This window comes from Diabrotica virgifera, chromosome 4, assembly GCF_917563875.1.
Source record: "Diabrotica virgifera virgifera chromosome 4, PGI_DIABVI_V3a".
NCBI classification, from domain to species: Eukaryota; Metazoa; Arthropoda; class Insecta; order Coleoptera; family Chrysomelidae; genus Diabrotica; species Diabrotica virgifera.
In genome coordinates, this window is record NC_065446.1 from 28,416,404 (window position 1) to 28,432,297 (window position 15,894).

Genomic DNA, 15,894 nt, shown 5'->3' on the forward strand with positions numbered 1-15,894 from the left:
ATTACAGTCGACTCGCGTTAATTCAAACCTGCGATAATTCGAATCTCTCTATAATTCAAAGTTATCACGAGTTCCCTACAAAATCTCTTTATATTTCGAACTAAATCAATACATTTTTATACACTTGGTAATTCGAACGAAAAATATCATTGCTATATTACAAAACGACGCGTTAATTCGAACTCGTCGGCGTCCAACACTTGACAATTCAAAGTTAGATGATGAAGAACCAGCAATAGAACCATTAGTTGACATCAGCGGTGTGAGTTTTTCTGACTTTGTTCAAGTGCATGAAGATGTTGCTGTCTCAGGTTCACTAACCGATGGCGAAATTTTATCTGCGACAGATATGAATGAAAAAAGTAACCATGAAGATGAGTACGATACATCAGAACCTTTGTCAGAGGTGTCAGTTAAGAAAGCAAGATCCTCATTCGATACCTTACAAACCTTCTGTCTACAAAACGAAAGTGATGAAAAAGAATTTCAGGCACTTTTTCTCTTAAAAAAAAATTAGTGAGCACTCTGAGCAGCAGCAATGTGCTTTGAAGCAAACCAGTATAATACAGTTCTTTCCAAAGATTGATTAATTAGTATGGTATAGTTAAACCCAAACCCAGACATCCAAAGTGAAAGTTATCCTCCAACACCAAATTGTTCTATATGGTCCACATAATGTTCAGAAAAAAGTCACACCATTTTGAGCGTCGGGTTTGGGGGGGGGGAGAGGGGGAAGAATTCTACAAATTCGTAGTTTTTTACGTTTTTCGTCAATATTTCTAAAACTAAGCGGTTTAGCATGAACAACCCTCTACACAAAATTGTTCTACATTAAATTTGAAATAAAAAAGGCCCTATGCATAACCCTTATGAACGGTTCCAAAGTTACGGAGGTAGTATAGTATAATTGGTCCAAAAAAAGGCCTAACCCAGACATCCAAAGTAAAAGTTTTCCTTCAACACCAAATTGTTCTATATGGTCCACATATTGTTCAGTAAAAAGTTACACCATTTTGAGAGTCCGGTTTGGGGGGGAGATGGGGGAGAAATCGGTAAATTAGTAGTTTTTTTAAGTTTTTCGTCAATATTTCTAAAATTATGCTTTAGCGTAAGGAATGTTCTATAGAAAAATATTCTACATAAAATTTAAAACAAAAAAGGTTGTATACATAATTGTTATAAAATCAACGGTTCCAGAGTTACAGAGGGTGAAAAGTGGAGGTTTTCGATACTTTTTATATTTACCGATTTCTCTCCCCTCTCCCCCCCAAACCCGACGCTCAAAATGGTGTGACTTTTTTCTGAACATTATGTGGACCATATAGAACAATTTGGTGTTGGAGGATAACTTTTACTTTGGATGTTTTGGTTAGGCCTTTTTTTGGACCAGTTATACTATACTACCTCCGTAACTTTGGAACCATTTATTTTAGAAAGATTATGCATAAGACCTTTTCTTTTCAAATTTAATGTAGAACAATTTTGTATAGAAGGTTGTTCATGCTAAACCGCTTAGTTTTAGAAATATTGACGAAAAACGTAAAAAACTACGAATTTGTAGAATTCTTCCCCCTCTCCCCCCCAAACCCGACGCTCAAAATGGTGTGACTTTTTTCTGAACATTATGTGGGCCATATAGAACAATTTGGTGTTGGAGGATAACTTTCACTTTGGATGTCTGGGTTTGGGTCTAACTATACCATACTAGTATGTACACGAATGTACCTCTAAACTTTTGTCATCGTTATAAAATATGTAGCAGTTAATAAATAATCAACACTTAATAATTCGAAGTTTTATTTATTTTCTCTCACAAATTTCGAACCAATTGATATTTCAAACACTCAGTAATTCGTAAAATTTTAAGAGTCCCTAGAGTTTCGAATTAACGAGAGTCGACTGTATATAGTTTTGTTGTCATTCATAATAACTCTTTTCGGTCTACCTGATCGGTATCTATCTTTTACTTCTCCAGATTCCTCAAATCGCATTACAGTTTTTTGTACCGTCGCCTTATGAATAGGAGAACGGCTGGGGAGAGTATCATTGAACAAGATGGCTACTTTACAATAAGATCTTTTTCTGTCACCGTACCATCATTAGAATAGTAATTCGTTCTTTTTCGTCAAGAGCCATTTTAGAGTAGCAATTTATCTTGCTGAACTTTTCAAAAGACATCTACTGTCAGTTTTATTAAATAATGTAAATGGTAACAAAATGTCGAAATCACAGCATTTAAATTTATTAAAATCTACATATTTTGCACTGTTTTATCTATTTAAGACCTTCCAGACTACATAAAATAATAAGTGTTATATATAGTTGAACTCATATTGAATAGGAGATTCCAATCGTATTGAAAAACCAAAGTTACTAATAATATAAGAGAAACGGCAAATCTGACAACATTGCAAATATCAAATATGGAATCTCCGTATCCCAAGATAGATGTACCTCAAATTTTGTACAATTATGACTAGCAATTTACGAGAAAATTGGCCGTTTCCAGACTTTTGGGCCACTCTGTATATGCCAAAAAGTCGTAATTTAAAAATAAAAATTGACCTGTTTCGGGTTTTTTTTTCCAAAATCGCCCATTCATGAAAAAATGAATTTATTCCAACCTTTACGTGCTCATCGTATCTTAAATTAAATATTAGGTATATATGTATTTATATATAAAAGGTTCTTGAACACCTAAGTGGAACATAGAGCTTCAGTGAACATGCGCAATCGAGTTCTATTTTGCGCTAAGGCCTTCACTTTATTCCAAGACTTCCTTGACGTCCTAAATATAGCTACCTAGCTTTTTCTCTTTACACCTCTTTCTCCGTTTTCTTTACTAATCAGAATTGGTTGGATATCTTTTATTTCTTTTCTTATTAATTTCTGCATTTTTACTTTACACGAAAAACTACTATTCAAACTATATAATCATGATCTTGTTTTAATATACTTATGTTGTATCATTTGAACCAGCCTTGTATAAATAAGAATAATAATTATTGTGTTGATAAAAACTGGTAAAATTTAATAATACTTTTTATGTACAGACTCCTCATGGAAATATTAAACTCACCTACTGCCAGAACTAGATTCTGGCGTTCGAGGAGCTGTAGGTGTATTTATCATATCATCAGTCGATTTATAATTAGTTGCATTGTTGGCATCACAAACGCTTTCCTCGAAAAATCTAAAAAAAAATTGTCAAAATAGATATTTTAAAAAGATTAAACATTACAACATGTGACACATTGGGAAAAATAAAGAAAATCCAATCTACTAAACCTTGTATCATTCAATCATTCAAATTACTTACCTAAAATTGAAACCATCTTCTTCTAACGAATTATCACTGTCATCTGCTGCTATATACTGAACTTGTAATGTACAATCACCTTGTTGTTGTTGGAGAATATTAACTGCTTCCCTATGGCAAGAATTTCTCAAATCTATATCATTTACAAACAATATGGCATCTCCAATATATAACTGTTCGGATAAAGCAGCTGGTCCATTGGGTTCTAATTCTGAGATTAAAATCGGAACTCCATGTTCTCTACCACCCTGCAAAAAATAGTATATTATGCAACGAGCATTTAATGATGGGCATTATGAAGCGACAGAACGTCAAAATAACTGTCAAAGTTGATGTTGATATTTTGATCTGCTCCTGTAAAAGATAAAAGTTTTGGTGTTTTTTGGAAGATAAAGTAGTGGTTAATAATTAATTTAGTGTTTATAAACAAAAACATTTTAGTATATAGTGGTTTAAAACTTATTTCCCCCTAAATGAGGGATAAAAGTGAGTCAGGGACATCTCTTTTGACGCGAGTGACTGCGGATAATGGTGATATTATTAGTAAAATGGAATTGAATATGCAAGATGATGGACAAAATGCGAGACCGAACATTAAACAATTCAATTTGCTTTCAGATAAGTATAATCTTGATAATATTTGGGTTTACATTGAAAGGATTGGTGATGATCTTAATTTGGGAAAATTACATGCAATGACGATTGGGCACCTTATTTTTAAAAAATTAAAATTAACGAATGTTTGAGAAATTAAAAGTATAGGTAGGAACCGTGTAAAAGTTTTGCTTACTTCTCGGTTAGAGGCAAATAACCTCGTCAATAACAGCTCACTTACAGAACAAAATTTGAAAGCATATATTCCTAGTCATTTACTAGAAATAAAAGGTGTGGTGAAAGACGTTGACACTAGAGTGAAATATCTCATGGATAACATCGAAACTCCTTCTAATGTTTTGAATATATATATATATATATATATATATATATATATATATATATATATATATATATATATATATATATATATATATATATATATATATATACAAGGAGAGGTTAACGCGAGTTAATAGATATCGGCATGGCTCGCAACAATGAAAATACAAAATATGCATAAGATGGAATGCAACCACAGACACGTGTTTCTGACTTATTAGTCGTCATCAGTATGGTATAGCCAAACAGGAGCAACGAAACCAATTTGTGGCTGTAATGTTAGAAGACCCTCAGGATTCGAGAGCAACAACTAACACATCCACGGAGGAAGCTACAGCTACCTGAGTACAGCAATGCCAAACGTTTAAAACGTTTTAAAATCAAACAAGGAGAGGTTAACGCGAGTTAATAGTACTATTAACTCGCGTTAACCTCTCCTTGTTTGATTTTAAAACGTTTTAAACGTTTGGCATTGCTGTACTCAGGTAGCTGTAGCTTCCTCCGTGGATGTGTTAGTTGTTGCTCTCGAATCCTGAGGGTCTTCTAACATTACAGCCACAAATTGGTTTCGTTGCTCCTGTTTGGCTATACCATACTGATGACGACTAATAAGTCAGAAACACGTGTCTGTGGTTGCATTCCATCTTATGCATATTTTGTATATATATATGTTATGGCGAGCACGCCACTGTGTGTGTTTATATTTCAATATTTAGACTACGTGACATGATAACCACCAACGCTTGTAATTTCGCAGTGTCAGCGAAATGTTCATGGACTATGAAAGGTTTTAAGAAATATGTAGTTTGTATTCATTAATTTTAGTATCGTTTTGTATCTCTAACTGTTAACATCTCAATAAATTTGTGCATTTCCTTCAGTAGTTACGTTACTCAATTCTCCAACGAACACACCACATTTTATAAAGAATAAGACTGGCGCAGTCAGTAGGATTTTCCAATTAGAAAAAGTAAAGCCTTTTTTTCTAATCGATTTTAATCGTTAATTGGGAAATTGGAGAATTAGTGACTTAGTAGTTGAGTTCCGAGTGTAAGGCCACGAGGAAGGAAAACTGAAGGAACCCGTAAGCAACTTGAAGAATTCCAAGTGTAAGGCCACTTGTTGTGTAAAGCCACAAAGCAATTCGGAAGTTCTGGAGAGGCGCAACTAGCAACTTCGTGAAATCTTCTCAACCACCAGCTTCAGTGAAAAGCCACTCGACCCTGGAAACGGTGAAGCATTTCCACAGAAGAAGCAACTACATACAGTTTAGAATTTCGACCAGTTCCAGTGTACAGCCACTTGATCCAGAAGGTACAACGTTCTCCACCCGTTCTCTTCCCGTTCCAGTGTAAATCCACCTGATCTGAGACGCTGCAACGTTCTCGACCCGTTCCGGTGTAAGGCCACGTTCTCACGGAAGTACATACTTGAGGTTAGTCGAATTATAGTAATTTTGTATTTGTTTTCATTTTTTTATTTACTCTGTTTCGCTATTTTCAAACTTTTAAGATATCATATCTAGTATTTGCATTTTTTTATTTTTTTATTTGTTTAACTTATTTTTTGTTAATATAATGGCAACTAACGACGTAACAGCAAATACGTCCATAATTTCCGCCAACACTTCTAATAATTATATTAATAGTGACAAAGCTATCAAGCTTATAAATGTTTTTGATGGGTCTTCTTCAAAATTACACTATTTTATAGATTCTGTTGATTTCATTTTTGCAAAATTTGACCCAGCGGATTTACAAATTTTTCCTTTTATTGTAAAAAGCAGGTTAGAGGGAAAGGCTCTTGATTTCATTGGCTCGAAAGAATTTTCGACATGGCAAGAGATAAAAAATGCTCTCCTTTCTCAGTTTGGTGAAAATTTGGATTTGCAGTGTCTAAATTTTGAGTTATGCCATTTTAAGCAACGTTCTAATGAAAAACCGGTAAATTTCGTTGATAGAATTGAAAAACAATTGATAAGAATCAGTAAAGTTATCAAATACGATTCAAGTTTGAACAATGTTGAAAAAAAAATGTTTAAATAATTTTCACAGTAAGACTGCAATTCTGACCGCTATTACGGGCATAAAAGAACCTTTGTGTCAAATGCTTCGTTCTTTAAATCCCAGTTCGTTGATTCAAATTAAGCAAATTTTAAACGATTATGAAAACCAACAATATTTCAAACAAACAAATGACAATTTTTCTAAATTAAATATAAATAATGACAATACAATTTCTTCAAGTAATGCAGGTACGCAAAAAACATTTTCTGCGCCCGGTTCAACAAATCAATCGATAAATCCAAATCCACCAATTAAATTAACCATTCCAAAGTGCACTTTTTGCCATAAATATGGACATAAAGCAGAAAAATGTTATCGTAAACCACAATCTCACAATGTTGTTCATAATACCTATTGCGACAACGACAGTTCAGAAAACGAAAAAGACATAGAAATCGAAGTTGATCAGGATTTTTTAGAGCAAATTCCGCTGACAACTTTACAATTTACCAAGTAGCAAATAAACCGCTTCTTTACGCGCATATTAAAAATTTAAATTTAAAGTTATTAATTGATTCAGGGGCAGCTATATCAATATTGAAACCAAGTAAAATTTTAGACTCTTATCAGTTTAATCATGAAAATTTTAAAATATTTGGTATTAGTAACGAACCAATTCAAGTTACAAAGAGCGTAAACTTTAAATTATTTTCGAGTGTTGAAAAATTCTATATAGTAGACATAAATTCACCTTTTGATGGAATACTTGGTTATGATTTTTTAGAAAAGAATAAATGTGTTATTGACTTTGGTTTGAATACTTTATTTGCTAATCATGAGGAAATCCCATTGTTTTCGTCTGATCGGGAACATAATATATTTAGTCTAAATAATATACACGAAAATCAAGTCCGAAGTAATGTTATCGACTCAACTGAAAAAATTGATACTATTATAAGTAAACTAAAATTAGACCATCTTGATGAAAGATTACAAACAAAGATAAAAGATATTCATGTGAAGTTCCAAAATATATTCTCGTTACCTAACGAACATCTAACTTTTAGCAGTCGAATAAAACATAATATCCGTACTAATCCTGAAAATGCCAGTCCGATTTATACTAGAAATTATCGGCACCCTCACGTTCATAAAAAAGAGGTCAATAAACAAATAACAAAATTATTAGAGCAGGGAATAATTCGCGATTCTGTCAGTCCTTGGAATTCGCCATTTTTTATTGTCCCCAAAAAACCTGACGAAAACAATGTTCAAAAATGGAGGATAGTAATTGATTTTAGAAAATTAAATCTTATCACGGTTGACGATAGATTTCCTATCCCGAATATTAGCGATATTTTCGACCTTCTCAATACCTCTAAATTTTTTTCTACAATCGATCTGGCGTCGGGTTTTCACCAAATTCCCATGAATCCCGAAGATATCGAAAAAACAGCTTTTTCCACAGAAAACGGGCACTTTGAATTTACTAGAATGCCGTTTGGGCTTAAAAACGCTCCTAGTACCTTTGCTAGAGTGATGAATGACATATTTCGAGAGCACATAGGCAAAACATGTTTCATTTATATGGACGATATTTTAATTTTTAGTAATACAGTCGAAGATCATCTTAAAAATATCGAAATAATTTTTGAATTAATACAAAAAAATAATTTAAAGATCGAACCTGATAAATGTAAGTTTTTAACGGATGAAATAACTTTCTTAGGTCATTTATTGACACCGGAAGGTATTAAACCAGACCCGAAAAAGATTCAAGCTATTTTAGATTTTCCAGTCCCGCAAAATCAAACTGAATGTAAATCATTTCTCGGCTTATTTGGCTATTATAGGAAATTTGTAAATAATTTTGCTGATTTAACTAAACCTCTAACGGGTTTGTTGAAAAAAAATATAAAGTTTCATGTTACACCCGAAGTAGTGGAATGCTTTGACAAATGTAAACAATTTTTGACCTCGGAAAAAATTCTGGTTTATCCTAATTTCTCTAAAGAATTTATTTTGACGACCGATGCATCGAATGTCGCTGTCGGTGCGGTTTTGTCACAGATGTCCGATAACGGTGAGGATCGACCTATCGCTTTTGCATCGAGAACATTAAATGAAACTGAAATGAAATATTCCACTACAGAAAAGGAATTATTGTCTGTTGTACACTTTACAAATTACTTCCGTCCATATCTATTTGGAGTTAAATTTCGATTAGTCACAGACCATAGACCACTTATATGGCTTTTAAATTTAAAAGATCCTAATTCTAAATTATCACGATGGAGACTGAAATTAAGTGAATATAATTTTGATATTCAGCATATTTCGGGCAAAGCAAACAGAGTTGCAGACGCTCTGTCAAGAATTCGATTAAACCATGTGCATCAAAAACAAAATGAATATACCGAATTTGAGAATGTTAAAACTAACTTAGTTTTAAATAATTTTTCCTACTCTAATGAGCAGGTCTTAGACGTTAACAATAAGAGTATTTTATATCTATACGATGAGAATGACAGAAATATAAATCATTTCGAAATTATCAATGATAATTTTCCCACAGTTGGTGACTCGGATTTTGAAAAAATTTTAAAGTTATATAACGAAAATCGTAGTAGAGAGATTAATATAGTTAAAATTAAGCCACACCATTGCCTTGAGAATTTTAATACTTTGAAAAAACTAGTATTAGTCCGAAATAAAACTTATAGCATACCTTATTTTGAAAGCAATATTTATTATAAAATGCTCAGTTTCCTTTATCCAGACGTTAACTTTGTAATTTGTAAAAATATCGTTACTATGCCGCCTGTAGAAGATAGGCAAAGGATAATTTTCGAATATCACAACGACCCGAGTAATTATCACAAAGGAATTAATGAAACTGCAGACAAAATTCGACAACTTTATAAATGGAAAAATATGTATAGAGAAATAACCGAATTTATTACTTTATGCCCTACTTGTCAACTCTCAAAATTTGATCGTAGGAATCGTACTCAAGGTTTAAATGTAAGGCATTCTCCGGAGAAACCATTTGAGGCTTTATCTGTAGACCTGTTCTTTTTTGATAAACAGAAAATGCTCACCGTTATAGATAATCTAACAAAATTTGCGCAAGCGTATATTTTAACTGATAAAAAACCAGAAACGATAATTAGTAAGTTAAAAAATTATTTTTCGCTTTTTGGCCTTCCTAAGATGATTATGTCAGATCACGGGGGCGAATTTAATAATAAAAAGATACAAAGTTTTGTTAATTCGTTGAATATCGAATGGCACCTTACTTCGTCTGAGTACCATGCCTCTAACGGTATAATTGAGCGTTTCCATGCTACCATAACAGATACTTTGCGAAGCTATCTTTTAGAACATAACCAGTGCGACTTAGAAGATGCACTTTTAGTCGCTATATACTCATATAATTCTAGTAAACATCATTCAATATCCACTACCCCCTACAGTTTAGTATTTCCATATAAAAATGATAGGGAATTTGATGAAATTTCGTATAATAATCAGTTAGAAAATATAAGGGAAAAACAATGCGATCAAAGGAAAAAGCAAAAGAACCGTTTTGATAACTTAAGAACGAGTAACTTGGAAGTAAAGTATAAAGTTGGAGATAATATTCTCTTAAAAAGACCAAGAAATCCAAATACACCAAAATCGATATTAAATACAGGACCATATGTTGTTCTGGAAGTCAATGAAACCAATAAAACTCTAAAAATTAAGTTAGATAACGAGGTTATTCGAAAATTTCATTTCAATAATGTAAAACCATTTTATGAGGTTATTAACTAAACGAAGTTGAAGTGTAACACGGCAAGTAGTAGATATGAACTTTCATTTTCCATATTATAAATGAATTTAATCAGTAATAATTGCAACATATAATTCGATTACCTTGTGGTACACTTCATCTACGGCCTTCTCACAACAACAAAAATAGAATGAGTTATTGCCGGTGGGTTTCTTTGTTTCATGTGGCCCTACCTGCCCTGTTCGGAGCATATCCAGAGAGGCTCTACACTACAAGCCCAAAACTTCGAAGCTGCAAAGAGGCCCTTCTTGGACACCCCAGCTTCGGTTTTCAGGAGGGAGGTGTTATGGCGAGCACGCCACTGTGTGTGTTTATATTTCAATATTTAGACTACGTGACATGATAACCACCAACGCTTGTAATTTCGCAGTGTCAGCGAAATGTTCATGGACTATGAAAGGTTTTAAGAAATATGTAGTTTGTATTCATTAATTTTAGTATCGTTTTGTATCTCTAACTGTTAACATCTCAATAAATTTGTGCATTTCCTTCAGTAGTTACGTTACTCAATTCTCCAACGAACACACCACATTTTATAAAGAATAAGACTTATATATATATATATATATATATATAGGACTAAGCGTAGGGTACAAAAAGAAGATAAAATTGAATATGTGGACAAAAAAACTATAATTATAACTTTTGAAGGCAATATTTTACCGAATTATGTTGCCTTTAATAGAGTATATTTTTCTGTTGAACAGTTTTTTGGCCGAGTTGTTCAATGTTATAAGTGTTTAAAATTTGGGCATGTTTCAGGGCAATGCCGAAGTACACAGGAACTATGTATACAGTGCGGTGAAATTAAAAATAAAGACCATCATTGCGAAAAAAGTATGTTTTGTATACATTGCAAAAATAACGAACATGTGACAATATCAAAAAATGTCCATTTTATGAAAAACAAAAGAAAATTAAGAATATTATGATAGAACAAAAAACTACTTTTGTGGAAGCTAGATTAATATGTGAAAACTCCTTTTCAGCACTCATCAGTCCCAACTCTTTCTCTTGTTTAAATAATAATGAAAAAGAATTTCCATCCCTACCAATTAATAATAATGATAAAAATCTTGGTCCGACTCGGCCAACTGTAGAAATTAATAGATCTCAATTTTTGACTCAATCAAACTCTAATATAAATAATTCAAATGAACACTCAGGAAAGAAAAGAAAAGCAAATTCACCTATTTTAGAATCAACATCTCATAAACCGATGTTCCCCTTCACTTTTGGACCGTCTCAACCTTTGCCAACTAATTCTTATACACCGAATAATAATATCGAAAATAAAACTGAACTAGCTAAATCTGTAGCAACATTTATAATAAACTTTTTAAAAAATATTCATACAGTAGAAGACATAAAAACCTTAGACAACAAAATAATTATTAAAGAAGTAGAACAGTTCATAATTAATTCATAATGTCAATACAACATAATTTAAAAATAAGTCAGTGGAATTCCAGATCTGCTATATCAAACAAAGGTAGTTTAATGCATTATTTAAATAATAAAAGTATAGACATCCTCTTAATTAGTGAAACATGGTTCAAAAAAGATATTAGTTATCATTTTAAAAATTATAATTTGGTTAGAAAAGACAGAAATGATGGCTTCGGTGGTGTAGCTATTCTCATCCACAATTCAATTACTTTTAGTGAATTAAATTTAAACTCTAATTTTAATACGGAAGTAGAAGTTTGTGGTGTAACAATTAAATATAAAACAAAGGATCTGAATATTTTATCTATATATAGACCACCTAAAAGTAAAAGTTCAGTAAATGATTGGACAAACATCTTCTCGCAAGTTAATAATTCAGCAATTATAGGAGGAGATTTTAATGCTCACCATACTATTTGGGGATCTAGTTACAATGACACAGTTGGAACACAGCTTATTAATACTGCAGATGATCTCAACCTTATCGTATGGCGTATCGTATGGCGATAATGGCGAGCCTACTGTTCTTACTCGACCAGATCAAAATAGTTCAGCAATTGATGTAACTTTTGTTACTCCTGACATAGCTAATAAAATCCACTGGTACATACATTCTGACACACTAGGCTCTCATCATTTTATTATCAATATGGAAATATTAGATAGTACTACAACTGAAGAGTTTATACCCAGAAGTAAGTGGAACATTAGAAAAGCCAATTGGACTCTATACACAACATCGGTTGAAAATTTTTTTAATAGTGTTTACGAAATGGACAGTTGATCTGATAAATATAGCTTTCTAATAGATAGTATGAATCATGCTGCGCACATTTCAATCCCGCAATATAAAACTTTTAAAAATAAAATTCGTTGTTCCCCACCTTGGTGGAATACAGAATGTGATACAATTATTAAAGAAAGGCAAGAAGCACTGACAGAATATAAAAAAAATGCTAATTTTAATAATTATATAAAGTGTCAAGCTAGCATGGCTAGAACTAAGAAGAATCTAAAATTGATAGCTAAAAAGAGTTGGAAAGATTTTGTGTCTTCTCTAAACAAAAATACTCCAACTACAACGTTGTGGAAGCAAGCCAGAAAACTAAATAGAAAATCAATTCCAAATGCATACAATTTGGATAACACCTTAGAGGATGAAATCTTTGATAAAATTGCTCCGCCATCTGTTAAACCACCTAATACTCATAATTATATTCCAGATAAGCAAAGCCATTTTTTACTAGAACCTTTTAATATTACAGAACTAGAATATGTTCTAAAAAATCGAAATAACACGAGTCCAGGATTTGATAATATTAAATATCCAATGATTCAACATCTCCCTAAAATTGCCAAACTTCTAATGTTAGATATTTTTAATTGTGTAATCAGCAATAAATCAGTTATTGATCAATTTCACGATGTAATTGTTTTACCAATATTAAAACCAGGTAAAAACTCAAATTTGGCTCAGTCATATAGACCGATTTCTCTTATGTCCTGTATGTTGAAAACTCTAGAACGAATGATAAAACACAGGTTGGAATGGTGGGTAGAAAAAAATAAACTTCTTCCAGATTTTCAGTTTGGTTATAAAAAAGGATATGGTACTTTAGACGCACTTTCTACACTAGTAACATGTATTCAAAACACATTTTCCAACAACACCTATTTAAGTGCATATGACAATGTCAGTCTTGACATTTTAAGGGAAAAATTGATAAAACATTTTCATATACCGCCTCAGTTGGCTGAAGCCCTTTATAATTTTTATTCCTGCAGAAAGATATATCTAAGAACTAATAATAATAAACTGATAGGCCCTAGATATAATAATTTAGGACTACCACAGGGATCAGTATTGAGTCCCCTTTTGTTTAATATGTATACTGCGGATTTGCATAAAGTCCCTACTGACATTTTTAAATTTCAAATAATACAATATGCTGATGATTTTCTCCTGTATTCACAGGCCAAAACTTATGATAACTCTGTTCAAACCTTAGGACGAATTCAATGTTGTGTTAATTTATGGTTCAATCAAAACGGATTCGAAATAGCTCAAAATAAATCTACTGTCTGTATTTTCACTCGACATAATATCCCAAAAATAGAGAATTTAAAACTTAATGGCTACGACTACGCATTTGCTTCTTCCATTAAGTATTTGGGAATGATTTTGGATCGTAAATTGACTTGGAAATTACATACTGACTTTATGATAAATCGATGTAATAAGGGTCTAAATTTTCTTAAATCAGTTTCAAGGATTTGGTGGGGAGCTGATGTTGAAACTTCCTTGCTTTTCTATCGATCATATATTAGATCTATAATTGATTATGGTAGCATTCTATATGGCTCAGCTTCTAAACATATTTTAAACAAAGTAGACGTTGTACAGAACTTAGGACTCCGTATCTGTTTGGGAGCTATGAAATCAACTCCAAATAAAGCTTTACATGTAGAAGCTTTAGAAATTCCACTCAATTATAGAAGGAAATATCTCAGCCAGAAATTTTTAATGAAAATTCGTTACCTAAATATCGGTCTTTACCAAAATATTAACAAGCTGAATGTAGCGGATTTAACTAATAAATACTGAAAGCTAAAGAACTCTCCTCCACTTTGCGAGGCTTTTCGAGATCTGTTAAATTTGGACTGTGATTTTAACATGATTGATAGTTTTGGACTTGAAGATTTTCATTCTTTTTTACATACAGTTAAATTAGTAAAACCAAGTTACCATGAAAACAGTAATATTAGCTCTAACATCTTAAGAACATTCTTAGATAATTGGCCAGATTCTATAAATATATATACAGATGCATCTAAGACGTTAGTTGGCATTGGATGTGCCTTTTTCATACCTGCTACTAAAACAGAAAAAATATTTAAGTTAGGCGATGATTTTTCTATCTTCAGTGCTGAAGCCATAGCAATTTATGAGGCCCTGCAATATTTTAAAGAATCAGAAGATATATCTGCAACAATTATTTCCGATTCACTCTCTGTTCTTCTTGCTATTCAAACTATAGATTTTCCCAATAACAATTCAAATATTTATATCCTACTAATTAAGAAAATCCTTTTTAAAATTCATAAAAATAAAAGAAGAGTGTCAAATAAAAGAGACCTAGAACAAAAACTGGAACAGTGGAGACAAGCTCTGGAGGAAAAAGGTTTAAAACTTAGTAGGACAAAAACAGAGTATTTGGAATGTTCATTTAAAGATGGAGCTACTACAAATAAAATGGTATCTTTGGATGGTGAAATGATTGTGAAAAGCAATAGTTTTAAGTACCTAGGATCGGTACTACAGAGTAATGGAGAAATATATGGAGATGCATGCAGTAGAATTAGGGCTGGATGGATGAAGTGGAAAGAAGCGAGTGGTGTGTTGTGTGACAGAAAAATTCCAATGAAGCTGAAGGGAAAATTCTATAAAACAGCCATAAGACCGGCTATGATGTACGGAACTGAATGTTGGGCAGTGAAAAAGAAAGAGGAACAACGAATGCATGTGGCGGAAATGAGAATGCTTAGATGGATGAGTGGAGTGACAAAGAAGGATAAAATTAGAAATGAGTATATTAGGGGAAGTCTAGGTGTGGCACCAATTGATGCCAAAATGAGAGAGCATAGGTTAAGATGGTTTGGTCATGTTCAACGTCGAGACGTTAATCACCCAATACGAAGAATAGCTGAAGTGCAGATTCCTGGAAGAAGTAGGAGAGGAAGACCAAAGAAGACCTGGGGGGAGGCGATAAGGCAGGACATGTTGGTAAAGGGGATTAACATTGATATGACCCAAGACAGAATTGTGTGGAGAAATGCAATTAGGGAAGCCGACCCCGCATAGGGATAAGGCAAAGAGAATGATGATGAAAAATAAAAGAAGAGTGAACTTTTTATGGGTTAAGGCTCATATAGGACTAACGCATAATGAATATGTTGATAGTTTGGCTAAAAAAGCTATTGACTATGGTACTTCACATAATCGTAAGTTTTGCATATCTGACTTAGTTAACACTATTAAGCATCGAGTTAAAAATCAGTGGAGTCAATCATGGCGAGATCTTTGTAAACAATCCAAATCTCAGTATTCACTGATTCAACCTTCTGTTCCAAATATATATTGGTTTAAAAATTATGTAGTACCTCGAAGATATATAACAACATTAATTAGAATGAAGTTTGGACATGCATGTTTCCCTCTACATCTAGCAAGAATTAAAGTTTTTGATTCAAATCTTTGTACAGAATGTCAGAAGGTTGGTGACTTAACGACGTTCTACACCTTCGGCAAAGAATTAAGGATTTGCATGAAATTTTAGTATGTTATA

The 15,894-nt window shown here is 32.6% G+C and overlaps 1 protein-coding gene across 1 annotated transcript in view; it reads right to left on the bottom strand.

Moving 5' to 3' along the window:
• Positions 1-15,894, bottom strand: part of LOC114349341 (uncharacterized) — a 184,270-nt gene that overhangs the window by 22,995 nt on the left and 145,381 nt on the right. The window contains exons 6-7 of the mRNA XM_050648096.1: positions 3,320-3,567; positions 3,080-3,193 (exon numbers count right to left, since the gene is read on the bottom strand). Of these exons, the coding sequence (XP_050504053.1) occupies positions 3,080-3,193; positions 3,320-3,567 (362 nt within the window). The remainder of the gene's footprint in view (positions 1-3,079; positions 3,194-3,319; positions 3,568-15,894) is intronic.